The 17,294-nt window shown below is 33.6% G+C and overlaps 2 protein-coding genes across 2 annotated transcripts; both read left to right on the top strand.

Moving 5' to 3' along the window:
* The first annotated feature begins 3,514 nt into the window (after positions 1 to 3,514).
* Positions 3,515 to 9,756, top strand: LOC112500222. Its single transcript, XM_025103601.1, has 11 exons — positions 3,515 to 3,709; positions 5,007 to 5,140; positions 5,289 to 5,370; positions 7,340 to 7,410; positions 7,493 to 7,594; positions 7,699 to 7,788; positions 8,002 to 8,076; positions 8,173 to 8,205; positions 8,290 to 8,370; positions 9,148 to 9,207; positions 9,297 to 9,756. Exons 1-11 carry the CDS (start codon positions 3,655 to 3,657, stop codon positions 9,441 to 9,443), a joined length of 930 nt encoding a protein of 309 aa, XP_024959369.1. The 5' UTR covers positions 3,515 to 3,654; the 3' UTR covers positions 9,444 to 9,756.
* Positions 9,757 to 13,661: 3,905 nt separating this feature from the next.
* On the top strand, positions 13,662 to 14,546 carry LOC112501305 (glycine-rich cell wall structural protein-like). Its single transcript, XM_025105022.1, has 2 exons — positions 13,662 to 13,844; positions 13,931 to 14,546. The coding sequence occupies exons 1-2, from the start codon at positions 13,742 to 13,744 to the stop codon at positions 14,314 to 14,316; spliced, it is 489 nt and encodes a 162-aa protein (XP_024960790.1). The 5' UTR covers positions 13,662 to 13,741; the 3' UTR covers positions 14,317 to 14,546.
* The last annotated feature ends 2,748 nt before the right edge of the window (positions 14,547 to 17,294 follow it).

Genomic DNA, 17,294 nt, shown 5'->3' with positions numbered 1-17,294 from the left:
TTTTAATTGGAGATATTCACACTAAAATTGGAATTATACAAACATATGAATCTCTCAATTCTTTCTCTCTATTCAGTTATAATTTTATGGGGTGATTTGCATTTTTGTTGATTTGAGGCGTATAAGACTAATCATAGTATAAGTTTTTGCTTATGTAAGTATAGTATTTCGTCTTTTARTCGGAGAATTCACACTAAAGTTGGAATTGTGTAGGCATATAATTTTTTTATTTTTTGTGTGGATAAAGTGACATGTGAATCTTTGATGAAATAGGGTAACATTGTTTATCATAATAATCTCTTTTAATCTTCTAATTCTTCTTTTTTATTCAGTTTTTGTGGACGTGTTTTGTTTTTTTTTTTTTTTGATTTGAGGCGTCATTCATGAAAACATGTATGATATGAGTTTTTGTTAATGTTGATCGGTCTATTGTAATTTTTTTCTTTTTTTAGCATTGAACTTGGAAATTATTTTATAATATTTTTAATTCTTACAGAAGAAACCAAACATAATAAGGTGTTATCCTCTAAACATTAGAAACCCATTTTTTTCTTAGATTTTTGATTTTTTAAAATATTTGATATATGTAAAAGACTTTTCCATCCTTATATTTAAAATATGAAATTCCATATAATACATATCTTTTATTTTACAGAATTTTATTAAAACCTCTATTTTCAGGATTTTTTTATAAATAAATCAAACTATGAACTGTCTAAAATAAATCTAAAAAGCTTAAACAAGTCAAATGAAAAAGTAACAAATCAATCAGACTCTTATATATCTAGAATGGTCATAATACTAGCTATTATTTTCATTTTATGCAATCACATGTAGGAAAAAAGTGGTTTAGGTTCTTGACCAATGTTGCAAATGAGTATATCATGAACTAATATAAGCAAATTGCAAAAATATTCAACAATTATATCAATGTAAATAACAACACRATTATTGYTTGGTGAATATAAATATTTTATGAGAATATATGTAGAAGATAAATTGATATGTATTATAGTAAAATAATTCTCTTAATACACCTCATGATTATAATCAATATTTTCACATATTTTTTTTTAAGATTTTGAACGAATCACAAAGTTTGATATAATAAAAGATTGATACATAAGACTTAATAATTATATATATATATATAATATTAAAAGAACAACCAATAATGATAAGTTAGATTCATATATCAAAGGTAATGTTGATTCTTATTAGTTTAATATATAAATGTGATCATCAACTCATTTAGCTAATTTCGATAAATTTTAAAAAAAATTATCGTCATCGTGCAACGCACGATGTCAAACACTAGTTAAAGATATATAAAACAACCTTGATATAAATATCTATATTATAATTGATATACAAGACTAAACTTGAAATCATGTGAGACAAGACTGTTTTCATGAGACAACATTTTTACACTTGAAACTTTAAAGCAAAAAACACTGTGAATGTAACCTTCACAGTGTTTTTGTTGTGAATGTTCAACTTTTTTTTTTACTTTCACATTCAAGTGTAAAAGTGTTGTCTCACGAAAACAGACTGGTCTTATGTAAACTCAATCCTACAAAACTATTCACATACTTAAGTGTTGAAAATGGTATTATAATTTAAAAAAAAAACAAAATAAAAGGTCAGATGAACTTAACACATGGTCACTTATAGATGATCAGTGGTATTATCTGTCATATTTTCTATAAAGAAATTGTTATTCTGAGTTGAGGGTGAGCGTAGGATCACTCTGGACCAAGGCTAGCTCTGCCCGTGTTGATGTGTATGTTAATACTTGCACTGAACTGAATTTTGCTGCTTGATTCGACCTCAAAACTCGGCCTTTGCAGAAACTACTTGTGGGGTTTTGTTCCTAATGGAAAAACGATCATATCAATGCAAGAGTTAGAAATTATATTTGTTGTTATATTTACAAGTGCAAAAAGTAACCAATAATCACGGTTTTCTTCAAAATTCAAACTTCAGTGTTTTTAATATTAAAAAAAAGGTTATTGGGTTTGATAGCATCTTCAAAATGGAGAAAATATAAAAAATGATGGATTGAGTTATTTTGCGTTGCTTCAGATTAAATTATTTCGCGTTGGGTTGATCGGGTTTTTGAGCACCCCTACTGCAGATGGTCATATTCAAATGCAATTACCCTTGTAATTGTGAAATTAGTTTTATCAAAATATAAGCATCTATATTCATTATAATAGATGAATGATTTGGAAGATTTTCTTTATTCCCCATTTTATCAGTGTTTTCTTTATATATTTTATGTAACTTTTATAGTGTTTTATACAGATAATTTATTAGCAAGAAATAAATAAAATACACTGCTTAATAAGCTATTTGGTCAACTAAAACGTCCTAAAAACGTGTTTTCCATCGTCATTGGAATTTGTGACTTTCGGAAAGCCATTAGTTAAAATTGGTTATATCGTCTAGAGGTGTATTGACCATTAAATTTGTAATTCACTCTCGACCATAAGTTGGTTTCACAGATTTTTTCCTATCTATCTCCTTCTCAATCACAAGAAAAACGCTACGTTTCGTAACTTTTCATACTCCTTTCAAGAAGATAACACGATGATCATACCGTCACGGAAAATGGGTTTTCTTTGCCTTTCGACCCTCCTCGTGTTTTCACTGTTGATTCAAGAAGCCAAAGCCGAGGCTCCCGCATGTGACCCTTCAGACCCTAATTGTTCTAGGAATCGCCCCCTTAGAACACCGGTATTGATCATAGAGGGAACCAAAGAAGACAAGGATGCAGAAGAGGAAAAGGACGATGACGTACCTGAAATAGTTATAGTTGGTCACTGATTTACGTCTTCTTTTTATTCATGTTTTATAACAAGGCACGTGTTGAGGAAAACGCTTTCTTCCACCCTTTTCTGTGTTGTAATTGTTCTGTTCGCTATGTTGTAGTAATACATTTCAATCTATAAATGGATATTTTATTTTCCTAATCTGCATTCAGTATTTGCAAAATGTTTGCTCAGATTTAATGAAGGCAACATGTTTCTGGTTTTTCAATTATTCATCAACTAATATGACAAAACTGGACGTTTTAATTTAAATTTCAGTATAAATCCACATTCAGTCGTCAATTCATGCTACTTGTTTGTCGTTATTGATCATATTTCAGTAAAGAAGTTATAAACAATACCCGTATTTGAACATGAAATTTTATAACGATCATCACTGGTTTAGAAAATAAAATCATATGATCAACTGATTACAGTTAAAGATGAACAGTTTTATATTTACCTTCATTAGTTAATAATCAGTCTCCTTATAACAACGTTTCACATGTTTCATAAAATGAAATGATCAAAATTATATTTACCAAACACTGGAAAACAATTTCTTTCAGTAACACGTTCAAACAAAAAAGCGACATAGGTCAAAAAGAAAACTTCAAGGATGCATCTTGTATTAACCCATGACTTCAGGGGTCAAAATGTAAAAATAATTCTCAGTATATAATGACTTCCAACGAAGTCTGCTCCACATACGCAAACTCCTCCGTATCATTTTTATATTCAACGCATCGTCGTGTTTTCTATTCCCCGTTTCTCCCCTCCCCAGCCGGAAAGTCTCCGGTAGATCAAAAGTTGCCGGAAGAGTCGTCGGAAGTTTCTCTAAATGGCGATGCAAACAGGAGTTAACACGTCCAAACTTCTGATCCTTGTCGGAGCAGGTTGTTGCACTTTTTTTGCGAATTAATTTTACGAACCCTAGAACTTGAAATACTTATGCGTATCGTAGGCTAATCTTAGGGGCTGTTTGTTTGGCTCTTAACGGTGACATTAAGAGCCAACCTCTTAATCGATTAGAGGTAAAGGCTGTTTGGCAAAAATAAACAAGCCTTTAATGGTTACATTAACCTCTTAACCATTTTGTACCCAGGGCTTCACTAAACCATTCAGATTTCTTTTTTCCATCTCTGCCCTCTACAATCGCCGCTTCACATCGCCTCCCCTACTGCTTCCCTCTACCAGATTAATTAGGGCTCGTACGTTAATTAGGGCTGTTTGTATGTAGGATGCGTTTTAAATTTTGTTGTATATGCATAGGTCTGTTTGTTGATAAATGGGTATATGCATCATGATTTTGCTGTATATATGTAGTTAAATTTTGTTGTATATGCATAGGTCTGTATAATGTTGCTTTGTTTGGATTAATATGAAATATGTAGTTATATTTGCAAAAATAATTGTTTTATTTAGATATCTGTCAGATAGCCCTATTTCATTCCGTACTAAATCATTCAGAGGGTTAAAATGGTAATTTATTGTCATTCAGATAACAGTTACCAAACAACATTATTTTATTCAGCACTTAACCATTTTGCACCAAACCATTCAGCAACCGCCAAACAGATGGCTGGAAAATTTTATGGTTCGAAGTAGGTAGTATGATCCGTTACTTATTGTTGAAAGTCAGGGTTTATCCTGATGATAAATTTTGTACGTCTAAGAATTGTGGCCGAATTAGGGTTTATAGCTGGTGGTGGTGATGATAATAAAGCAATTCCATTGGTAGATACTATATAGTAACCTGTTGGGGGATAACTCACATCTCAAACAAGCACGAAGGTCCAAAAATGAATCAACTTGTGCAATCCCTAACAACAATGTGGGATTCAACCTGATCTCATACGTGTTCAACAAAATACTAACAACGAGGCTAAGAGCAATCCAACTTCAATGCAGTGAAGATGTAAAACCCAAAGCTATAAATGACACCATGACATGAGGATTTGACGTGTTTCAACTACCTTTTTGGTAGTGTACATCCACAGGAGAGAGATGGCGATTCGTATATTGATATTCATAAGAGGTTACAAGAAGTACACACGGTTACTAAAACAACGATCAAATGAGGGCTACTTCATTTAACATGTTATAGAGGCTCTTGTAGAATGGTTTGTAGCTTAGTTTCCATTTTGTGTATTTCGTACTTGCCATCTAATGTCATTTTCTTTTGTCGAATAGGTGTAACTAGTTCTGTTATCTTGAGGAGTGGAAGGCTGTCTGATGTATTATCAGAGCTTCAGGAGTTGATGAGAGGTGTTAATGAAGTTGAAATCTCACCTGGAAAGTATGATAGTGCTGCACTTGCAGCCCAGGTATTTAAAAAGCTACTAGGAGAATTGAGATTACATTTGTCATCTTGTTCTCAATATTAATGTAACAAATTACTTTCAAATGATTAATGCATGGGATGTTTCTTTTTCTTCATAGTCTTTTCTGATTTTATTCTTGGTATCACTTCAGATTCGACAATTGGCACAAGAGATCCGGGAGTTGTCCCTCTCCCGGCCTGTTACCATCTTCAATGGAAATTCTACTTCTAGTGGTATGACATTTGAACTTGTTTTTGTACCTCTTGATCTTAAAATCCATGTTTTATTTTAGGATGGTTTTGGTAGATATGCATAGTGTTTCTTTGAATCGTAACTTAGTCGATGTTGAGGTATGATGATCGTTATAATGCATGCTCATGTAAAGGAACATATATGTTGAGGTATGATGATCGTTCCTTTACATAATATTCTAAACTTATGGTTATTCCATTTATAGCCCCTATTCTCCTTTTAGGCCTTAGTTTAGAGAACAAATCATTAACTACTTGTTCTTCTTGCTCTCATGGTTGTACTCTTATGAGAGTTTAACGCCTCATGCTTAAGATAAAAGAATCTTGACACATCATCTTCTAGCTTTTATTTGTCTTGTTTACTAGACTTACTTTGTCATCAATAATTTTGCCAACACATGTTTGTTGCCTTAACAACTCATAACTGGCTTGCTTTGTCATCAATAATTTTGACAACACCCACTTCTCGCCTTAACACCTCATAACTAGCTTGCTTCGTCATGCTTATTAAAATTATTTTGTCATCAATAATTTTGCCACCACATGCTTCTAGCCTTAACAGCTTATAACTAGCTTGCTTTGTCATGCATACTATACTTGCTTTGTCATCAATAATTTTGCCAACACATGCTTCTTGCCTTAACAACTCATAACTAGTTTGCTTTGTCATGCTTACTAGACTTGCTTTGTCATCACAACACCTACTTCTAACCTTAACAACTCATAACTAGCTTGCTTTTGTCATCACAAGATTCACAACACATACTTCTATCCTTAACAACTCATAACTAGCTTGCTTTGTCATGCTTACTAGACTTGCTTTGTTATCAATAATTTTGCCAACATATGCTTCTAGCCTTAACAACTCATAACCAGTTTGCTTTGTCATGCTTAGCTTACTAGACTTGCATTGTCTAAGTATTTAGGTTTGAGTTATCACGTTTTATCTTGTAAGCTACCTGTCATTTAAAATATGATGATTTAAAGATGCTAATGCAGCTGGAGTCGTTTTAGTGCACTTAATTTGATCATGATACTTGTATTTAAGGCTTAAAACATTGAAATCTAACAAATATAGAAACTAGGGTGTTATACACTGTTATCCTATGACTAACATCCTCGTCATTTATCATTCTCCACTCACACGTAATAGTATTCCAAAATAATGAAAGATAGCCTTTCTATCTACTTTCTGTCCATCTTGCTTACTGCATCTTATGCTTTTCAACTGACAACCCTAAAAATTGCAATTCAGCTAGTTAGTTTTCTTTTGGCTGAACTTGGAACCTTTAGATTGAGATGCATATCTAGCTATCTACATAGCCCCAACAAGGCATTCGTATTTCCTGTAATCTCATCAGTAAAAATGATATCATTTTTGAAGATCATAAACCATTGTATATATGTCGTTTATGATCTTATCCATAACTGGAGATAATTGACAAGGACCAATGACTAAGAGATCTTTGCCCCAGTGGGCACCAAGTGAGTCTATAACTCTTAGCATGTGACTTCGAGTCTTTTTCGAGACTTGGGCGATGGAGTTGATTTGTTGATTGATTGCAACCAATCACAGATGCGACGCCTTTTTTCTATTTTTTTATAGTAGCATTTAGTATTTAGTTTATGCCCTTCTACTCCTCCTTTTCTCATGTTACCTGAAATTCCTCATGGTCCACCTACCAAGGCATGCTTCATCTACTCTTATCCAGTGCACTGGTTGTAGAATCAAATTCAAATTTCCCTTGCTTGTAACTTGCATAGTTATAATCAAACAAATATTTCATTTCAGATGTTTTGAGCTGTTGGATGGCACCATTTCATTGATGTTTAGGGTTCATAATAGGTTTTGGGACTCCCTTTTTAATCTTTTGTATGACTTGGATATTCTGCTCAAGGATTTCATCGTAGTTGCACATACGCTTAATCTTTTCTTGAATGTGTCATGCAGGAGGTTACTCGTCTTATTTGGTGCCAGCTGCAGCACTAGGAGCGATGGGGTATTGTTATATGTGGTGGAAGGTAAAAATGCTCCAAATGCTAAAAGCCATGAAACTGTTCATGCATAATCGTTGCAATAGATCTCATTTCATATTTTTTTCAGGGCTTGTCTTTGTCTGATGTTATGTTTGTAACTAAGCACAATATGGCCAATGCTGTAGCAACAGTCTCAAAACAATTAGAGAATGTATCTGATGCGCTCGCTGTGAGTAAACATCAAATTGATCAACTCTAATGTATTTTCTTTTATAATTTATTGCTAATTTAATTACTAACTCTTGCCGTTTTCTTTGTAACTAAAACCCGCAGTCCACAAAAAGGCATTTATCAAAGAGACTTGAAAATTTGGACTGGAAATTAGATGAGCAGAAGGAAATGAGTAAACTTATTGCAGATGACGTAAGACAACTCCATTAAAAGCGTTTATTTTTATGTGAAAGATAACGATTATCCTGAACTTTTAGCATCCTTTAAAGAACTGTTCTATCATGTTACTGTAAGAGCAATACTGTAAGATTCATGGTACTCCATTTAACATGTAAGAATCCCAGGAAATGCAACGCTGCTATCGTAGTTTGTATTTAAAATTTCTACAATCCGAATCTTGTGCAGGTAAATGATGTGAAGTCCAATCTTAATCAGATAGGTTATGACATTGATATGATCCATCAAATGGTGGCTGGATTGGTGAGTTTTCTCATTGTTATGTTAATAATAATGGATATGAAAGTTTTCTGCTTTGTTCTCTTTTACTAATGCAGCAAATGATAATTAAATTAACAGGAAGGGAAGATAGACCTGATCGAAGGAAAGCAGGCGAGAATAATTCAATTTTAAATCTGTTTCGTTTCCGTTGCATCCATTTTGTTGAAGGTTATTCAACTTGGTTTTCTTGGACAGGATATGACGAATTCAGGTTTGTACTATTTATGTCATGTCGCCGGAGGGATAAAAGATGGGATAAATGCTAAGCTCTTTCAGGTCAGATATTAGAATTACTTTTACTCTACCCTCCCTCCATGAAAATGGCAGCAATTTACTTCCTAGGTTGCCCGAGTTAATTTATGTTATTGTTCTATGAAGTGTTCATGTTTACATATAATCTTCACAGAAATACTCGTTCAACCCTTTGGGGTAGAGGACAAGTTTGTATACATCCAACCCCCGACCCTACTATCGAGTGGTATATTGGGTTCCTTTGATTTGGATATTATTTTCGACGATTTATGCATTTTCGGTTACAAGATTATTTTATTTTGTTGTCTATTTGGTTTACAAGTTTATGGTGATGAGTATCAGTTCTATTATGAGACTCCTTGTGCACTCAATATGAAATTAATCAAAGAATAAAAACTGAACATCCACTCAAACTTCAAAAAACAATTACGAAAAAGACATTCTTTGATTGGATGTCGATGGTGTTCATCATCCCTAAAGATCGATGGATTTTATCACTTAGCACAATATTGCTCGAACCAGCATAATAGGCCACATGGCACCTTTAACCCATGACCGTGCTTAAGGATGGATCAGTGCGAGCTATGGAACGGTATATAAGTTCTAGCCTAATTATAATATTTTAGGCTTTTATTCTTTTAACTGATCCCTGATCTCCTCATAAAAGAAGTACAATGTGAAGGTGTAAAAGGGCCTCCAAGAAGATTGGAACAGTCCTGTCTAAACCATGCAAGATTTGAGATGTGTATTGATTCGTCGATGGTAAATTCATATCTTATATATGACATATCTGTGTAATAGGACATCGAAGCTAAGCTAGGAGAACACTCCAAAATTACATACGAGGAGACTTCTTTGAAGGTTTGTCGAGTGTCTTGAACCTTTTTCCTCATCCTAGTCATAATATATCCATCGTTCTTGGTTCACATTCTGCAACGCCAATCTTTCAGGGACTTCAATTTCTTACAGAAACCGATGACACGGAGAAATATGTGTTGAGCAAAAGCAGCAGCACGAAGGTAAATAGAGACTCTAAATCAAGATTTCACAGGTCTTATCCGGTGGGGTTGTCGTCAGCTAAAGATATGTTGGGTTGAAGTGCCGTAAGTAATTACACCTATTCTTTTATTTCGCTGAACTCGTGCAATTCATTTAATCGTTCAAGGGTCAAGATGGCTTGCTTTTTGTTCGATCCCAACAGAGATATCATATATTGGCTTGTGGTTACGACACACGTAAAACCAGACCTGAACATCGTGGAATAGTAATCAAAATGTGCACTAAATAATTCATAAAGCATGTTCACAGTTTAGGATGATGGTTTCGAAACCAGATACTTGTTGATTCTGTTTGTGAAGTTGAAAATATGAAGAATTCAGGTTAATATTAGAACCATTTTCTTTGTTTTTTCATAATTTCTTTTTTCTTTTTCGGTTCGTTTATTGTGTTGCTGTAACGGAATAAGTTGATTAGATGGAAAACGTGTCTAGAAATGTTTCGGGTTTGAGGAACACCAGAGGATGAGACTCCAAGTGGACTTGTGTTCACAATTTGAATGTGTAACCGGTGTTCTACAAGGCTTGTGTTTCATGCTATGTTACGATTCCATGGCCTCATGCATGTTTTTGTGATACGATATTTGATTTTTCTTACTTTTTTTAGTTATTAGTGTATAACCTAAATTAAACTGTTTACTATGATCGACTCATATGTATATATGATATACATATTTTGCACTATAAGTCATGTCTTGAAAAACGTCGTGGCTCCTAAGGCTTATCGGGAAAAGTTACTACCTTCACTTATCTTATCGGGTGATATCCTCCGCCATCAAAATGGATTGTTGTTAAGTGTTCTTTATCCGGTGAGTGCTTATTGGCTAAGAGTTTTTTTCTCTTGTTTACTGGGTAAGATTCGGTCCTTTCTATGCATTTACCGGGTAAGATTCTCAGTATTTGTCATGCATATTTGATAAGATAAGTAACATTCGGTAAGCACTTACTGAGTAAGCATATGGAAAACAATCCCCAAGTGTAGACATATTAGTCGAAAACATAACATTATTTGACAACTAATCTCAATTAAGGTCATCAACGTTGACTATGTAAAAGTCAAAAGGACAACATTATGGATTTGTTAACCAAAAGATTAAACTGAGAGTCGGTTAGAACGTTGTCAAGAAGAATTAGACTGAAACCGATGGTTAAGTAAGTTAATGCAAGGGAAATCCAACCTAATGATTGACGATCCCAAGACATATGTTCAACGTGGCAAACATAACCGAGATAACGGAATAAGGATAAGCGTACGGCTGTTAGTGATCAATTAAGATCACCTATGGGGTCGAATCTTTTGGTGATCAATTAAGATCACCCATAGGGTCAATTCTAGGATAAGGGACTGTTTGCTTTACTGAATGGAAACGGTCTTGGAGAAATGGAATGGTTAATTTCTTTGACTAAATTTTAATTCTTTTGTCCGGTTCATATATTGAAAAAAATGTAAGAATCATTCGAATTCCTTAGATCAAAGATTCACCATTTCATTGGATATCCTAAAGATTCCAATTTATTTAACAATTTCATCCAATCAAACGCGTAGTCAAATTCAATTAAATTTCATTTCAATTTCTTCAAAGTCAAATTCCTTTAAAGTATTTTAATTCCACCAAATTTCATTCAACGAAACAAACGTCCCATACGAGTTCATGCAGACGTTCCTGACCATAACAAATACACCATTGAGTACTTTACTATGTGGAAAATATCATGTCCACTGTCCTACTAATAAACTAAATATGCTTCAGAAGATAATATGATACGTATTTAGACTTTGGCCATTGAACTTTAAGTGTTAAATTGCAATTGTTGAAGCCTAAATACGTATGTCCATATTGTCCTATGAAGCATATTTAGTCTATTAGTGCGACAGTGGACATGATATTTTTCACATAGTAAAGTACTCAATGGTGTATTTGTTATGGTCAGGAACGTCTCCACGAACTCTTAAGGGACGTTTGGTTTGTCGAATGGAATTTGATGGAATTAAAACCCTTTAAAGGAATTTGACTTTGCAGGAATTGAAATGAAATTTGATTGAATTTGACAACGTGTTTGATTGGATGAAATTGCTACAGCCTAAAGGAATTGGAATCTTTGGGATATCCAATGGAATGCTGAATCTTTAATCTAAGGAATTCGAATGATTCTTATATTTTTTTCATTATGTGAACCAGATAAAAGAATTGAAATTTGGTCAAAGAAATTAACCATTCCGCTTTCTCCGAGACCGTTTCCATTCAGTAAAGCAGACAGTCCGTTATCCTAGAATTGACCCTATTGGTGATCTTAATTGATCAGTAGAAGAATTGACCCCATAGGTGATCTTAATTGATCACTAGTATCCATATATAAGCTTAACCTTATTCCGTTATCTCGGTTATGTTTGCCCCATCGAACATATGTTTTGGGATCGTCAATCAGTAGGTTGGGTTTCCCTTGCATTAACTTACTTAACCATCGGTTTCAGTCTACTTCTTCTTGACAACGTTTTAACCGACTCTCAGTTTAACCTTTTGATTAACGAATCCATAATGTTGTCCTTTTGACTTTTACATAGTCAGCAATGATGACCTTAGTTGAGATTAGTTATCAAATAATGTTACGTTTTCGACCAATATGTCTACACTTAGGGGCTGTTTATCGTATGCTTACTCACTAAGTGCTTACTGGTGTTACTTATCTTATCGAATATGCATGACAAATACTGAGAATCTTACCCGATAAGTGCATAGAAAGGACTTAATCTTACAGTAAACAAGAGAAAAAAATTCTTAGCCCGTAAGCACTCACTCGAGTCAATCATATTAAACAGTGCAAAATATGTATATCATATATATTTATATATACATATGTTTTTTTATTATTACTCAATGAGACGATCATATTAAACAGTAAGAGGCCATGGAATCGTAACATAGCATGAAACACAAGGCTTCGAGAACACCGGTTACACATTCGAATTGTGAACATAAGTCCACTTGGAGTCTCATCCTCCGGTGTTCCTCAAACCCGAAACATTTCTAGACACATTTTCCATCTGATCAACTTATTCCGTTAGAGCAACACAATAAACGAGCCGAAAAAGAAAAAAGAAATTATGAAAAAACAAAGAAAATGGTTCTTAACACAACTTGAATTCTTCATATTTTCCATTTGACAAACAGAATCAACAAGTATCTGGTTTCGAAACCATCATCCTAAACTGTGGGCATGCTTTATGAATTATTTAGTGCACATTTTGATTACTATTCCACGATGTTCATGTCTGATTTTACGTGTGTTGTAACCACAAGCCAATATATGAGATCTCTGTTGGGATTGAACAAAAAGCAAGCCATCTTGACCCTTGAACGATCAAATGAATCGCACGAGTTCAGCAAAATAAAAGAATGGGTGTAATTACTTACGGTACTTCAATTTCAACGGAACCCAACCCTAGAAATTGAAGTTATTATACTTTCTAAAATTAGTCAATGAAACTAGCAAGATTCATAATAGTTAATATCGTCAGTTAGCAACCGTTATAAATGACAAATCAATATTTAGAAAAACTACAGAGATCAACATTGTAATTCTGCTCTAAAATTAATTGTAATTCAATTTTTTTTTAATTTATTTATTAAAAATATTTTATATATCCAATCATAAATACATGCATTTCTTAAGTTAAAGTATAATAATTAAAAAATACTGTTAAATAAGTGATAGTTTGAAGGATTTCAAACCTCTAACAAAGAAACAAATAGTCAAAAAAAGAATTAATAAACAGACTGATACATAAGAAAAATCAATCGAGAATTTTTTCTTCTGTCTGAATCGATCATTTCAGACCTTTCAATTCATAGATATAGATCTCGACCGATAAACTTAAACCTTGTTTCTACATGACCCAATCAATTTGATCGGCTATGCCATCATAAAATGCTGCTAAACGGATGACTGATCATTTTTTCGAACCAGCTCCTGATCATCGCCTTTACAGTTGCTCGTATAATTACCTATTTTTGCATATGTCCAAAAATATTAAGGTTTTTTTTTACTTTTAGAGAGAATACATGAAGGTTTTGACTTTTAGAGAGAAGTGCTCCAAAGGGGCGCTTTAGTAGCCAGATGTCAACAAGTCGGTGCATGTGTGCCACCTGTCTCAACATGGAAATCTCCGTCCATCAAAACCCTAATTCCTGTGTCAAACTCATCCCTGTTTCTGAACCTTCCATTAATGGCTTCTTCAATGTGGTTTTGGCTTTTACCACACTTCAACCCATATAAATCCATGGACCCAACCCACAACAACAACAACAACAACAATCCAAAAGCTCCAATTTTGGACAAAAATGGAGTCCTCAAAGCGTTTTCTCCTCGTCTTAACCCTTCTCTTTGCAGTCGTTCTCGTTTCTTCTGCCAAGAACGATGAAGAAAATCTTGATCCTCATAAAAGTAAGTGTTCAGTTGTTTAGGTTTAAAATACTCAAAGTAGAAATAGTTGACTAAAAAACTATGTGTTCTTTTTGTGTGGTTTGCAGAGAGTGGGGGCATGAAACCGGAGCAGATAGGTGTTGCTGGATTTGGTGCAGGTTGGGGGATGGGCAGAGGAGGTGGGTTGATTGGGGGTAGGGGCAATGGTATAGGTGGTGGATACGGAGGAGGTCCTGGCGGAGGTGGAGGTGAAGGTGGTGGATGGGGTGGAGAGGGTCCAGGAGGTGTTGGTGGTGCTGGTGGTACAAGTGGAGGTGGATGGGGCGGTGGTGGTAGTCCTGGATGGCTTGGTGGTGGAGGAATGGGTCGCCCTGGAATGGGGTGGGGCGGTGGCGGTATCCCTGGAATGGGCGGCGGTGGCGGTGTCCCTGGAATGGGTGGCGGTGGTTTTGGTCGTCCGGTGAAGAAGAAGGAAGAAGAGGGTGGAAATTAAGTGATTTATGATGTATGTTTGCATGCATGCATGCATGATCATGTAGTAGTAGTAGTAGGTATGTGAAATAAAAAACTAGGAATGAGGTGAAGAGATATGATGTTAGTTTGGTAGGATATTGTTGTTTTATGTATGGATGGTTGTACCACATGTATGGATGGTTTGTACCACACGTATCATTATGACTATTATTAACAATAAGCATGGTCTTTATCATCCACGTCATCTATTTTTTCCCGGGAAATTTGATAAAAATAATCCGATCACCAAATTGGGTTTCACATTTTTTTTATTAACATCGGATATCCAATCCGTTATACAAACCGATTAATTCCAGAACGATCACTTGTTTTACAGATAACCCGAAGTAACCGCATTTCAACTTCCGTGGCCACAAGATGATTTTTATTCCTCCTTAGATTTGAATCTGGAACCTTCTGATACTTTTGACATTTGGAATCGAGCTGAAACCAATCAGACACCACCCTTGTAGTTGAGTTTCACTTTTTATTCATTATTCAATTTGAATTTATCTGTTAGTTAATTCTTAAACAAAAGGTTTATATATATGTGTAAAGGTTGGTTTTTGGTCAACGAAATAAGAATCCTTACATAGAAACTTTATGCATATCTGTAAGGTTTCTGGATCCGTATGCAGAAACGTCTTTTTTTTTTTTAGCTGAAAACCAATCCTTATGCATACGTGTAAACTTCTGGGTGAGGTTTGACTAAAAAGTAAATTTGGGTTATAAAATGACTACAAAACGATAGCTATTTATGTAAATTTCCCTGACATAAATTAACTAAGTGGGTTGCTGTTTTTATTCCAATTTATATCAAAGTTAAGTTAAATCATACGTTGAAGATGTAACGATTAAGTTTTGATGTTCTCGTGTGACGGAAAAAAATTAATAAATAAAAATGTGTATAGTCTACCCTTAATTATATAATCGTTTAATTATTTATTTAATTTCCGTCAATAGTTGTATCTGCTAAAAGATATTTTTCCTCTTAATTTTATTAACAATCATTAATAATTACTATAAGATGTTGATTAGAATTAGGGTTTTAAAAGGTGCATCATAGTGGATATGACGTAAGACATGTTTCGGTCGTTATGATGAGGTTTGTAGTATTAATTTGTGTAAGGTGTAATTCGTTGACGTGCGACTTTTACAAATCAGTGTATTTTAAATTTTTAATGTAATTTAATTTTTGTAACTAATGTGCTTTTACATTTTGAGCTTTAGATTTTACATATTTATAAAGTTGATTAATCACATATTCACGGTTTCATATTTTGCTTCAACATGAAAGTTCCATTTTAAGGAAGGACAACGTATTATAATACTTAACCACAAGGGTGGTGCCTGATTGGTTTGAGCTTGACTCCAAATATCAAAAGTATCAGGAGATCTCAGGTTCAAATCCAAGAAGGAATAAAAATCTCTTTGTGGCCATGGAGATTCAAATGCAATGACTTCGGGCTCTGCAAAGCAGGTGGTCGCCCTGAGATTAGTCGGCTCGCATAGCAGGTTGGATATCCAGGTTAATAAAAAAAAACGTACTATAATACCTTATGTTTTATAAATATCTGATTTAGTTGTTTTATATAGTTTGTATTAAATTCAGATTTTGCAGCATAAATAAAAAATGAAATGAATTAAATGAGTGTGGTGCACGACCTCGGACATATACACCACTCATTAAAAATAACCCAAATTTTTATAATATATATATATATATATATATATATATTCTTGTTTTTATCTTTAAAATTATTTTTTATCACTTAAAATATTCGGAAATAAGAGTAAATAAAAAACTTGTAATAGACCAAGTCATGACTTCCAATAAAAATTCAGCAACTATATTAATAAATATTAACTATTAATTTAATTAATATTAATATTGGTTATTAATTAATTTTAATTATATATTATACAATATCTATACTACCTTATAAACCAGATTTATTAAAAGTCTTAAAAACAATTTTTAATGCATAAAGTACTATACATTTATGCACAAAGTCTTAAAAACAACTCATAATGTATTAAGTACTRCTACTTTATGCATTTAGTCTTAAAATCTCTTAATCTACAATTAAAATAACATATAGTATAAGTTACCAATGCATATTATTACTTTTTCTTTTCTTGTTCCTAAGATACTTTTGACACATTTCACTCATGTTTTCACCCTCTCATACCTCTATGTCTTTTCTTCATCCTCCAAGGTGATATTCAAACTGATATTACCATAAGTTATTAAAAATTCTCTCATTCACCTCCCATTCAATTGCTCTAGAACTCTCGGTCTCGCTCTCGATCACATTACCTTACCGGATGAATATGGTAAGAACCAAAAATCTTACCCGGTAAGAACGAGACAATGACCAAGAATCTTACCCGGTAAGTGAGTGCGACGACTCTTATCATGGTAAGCACTTACCGGGTAAATTGTTGCATATGATACCGTTCTGGTGGACTAAAATCTTACTTAGTAAATAAATGATAGTATTAAATTTTACCAATAAATGTTTGGTAAATAACCTCCTCTTAGTATGTTCAAATCATGAATTGTGGTTAAATTTGGATTATCTGATAATTAACGAAAATAAGAAATATTAAATATTTAAGCCTTTATTGAATAAGGTGCCGGCCAATCACAAACCGGGATGTTGAATGACGGTTGCCGGCACAGCGGGCCGTCGCCGGTCCGGCTCTCCTTTCCACTTCCACATAAATAAATGACGTACTATTAGAAATTTTCAATGCTTGTATTTATATACCAATTGATTTACGAAAATGCATTAATTTATTCTAAATCATTGTCTTATTTCTAAGAACCCATCTAAATCTTGAAGTAGAGGTTATTTGTTTACCTCTTAATAGTTTTATTAAAATACAGTCTTTAAATCATTAAGAGATGAATCTTGTTTGGTAAAAAAAGATTTGTCTCTTAATAATTTAAAA

The sequence above is a fragment of the Cynara cardunculus genome (genome assembly GCF_001531365.2).
Source record: "Cynara cardunculus var. scolymus isolate 2C chromosome LG 17, CcrdV1, whole genome shotgun sequence".
Classification (NCBI taxonomy): domain Eukaryota; kingdom Viridiplantae; phylum Streptophyta; class Magnoliopsida; order Asterales; family Asteraceae; genus Cynara; species Cynara cardunculus.
This window is presented reverse-complemented; position numbering and strand designations above follow the sequence as displayed.

Bases quoted from the DNA above. Each gene is read 5' to 3' on its own strand.
- LOC112500222 (XM_025103601.1), top strand. From the start codon at position 3,655: ATGGCGATGCAAACAGGAGTTAACACGTCCAAACTTCTGATCCTTGTC. The intron at 5,141-5,288 runs GTATTTAAAAAG...GTATCACTTCAG, and splicing joins GTGCTGCACTTGCAGCCCAG to ATTCGACAATTGGCACAAGA. The intron at 8,206-8,289 runs GCGAGAATAATT...TTTCTTGGACAG, and splicing joins ACCTGATCGAAGGAAAGCAG to GATATGACGAATTCAGGTTT.
- LOC112501305 (XM_025105022.1), top strand. From the start codon at position 13,742: ATGGAGTCCTCAAAGCGTTTTCTCCTCGTCTTAACCCTTCTCTTTGCA. The intron at 13,845-13,930 runs GTAAGTGTTCAG...TGTGGTTTGCAG, and splicing joins AAATCTTGATCCTCATAAAA to AGAGTGGGGGCATGAAACCG.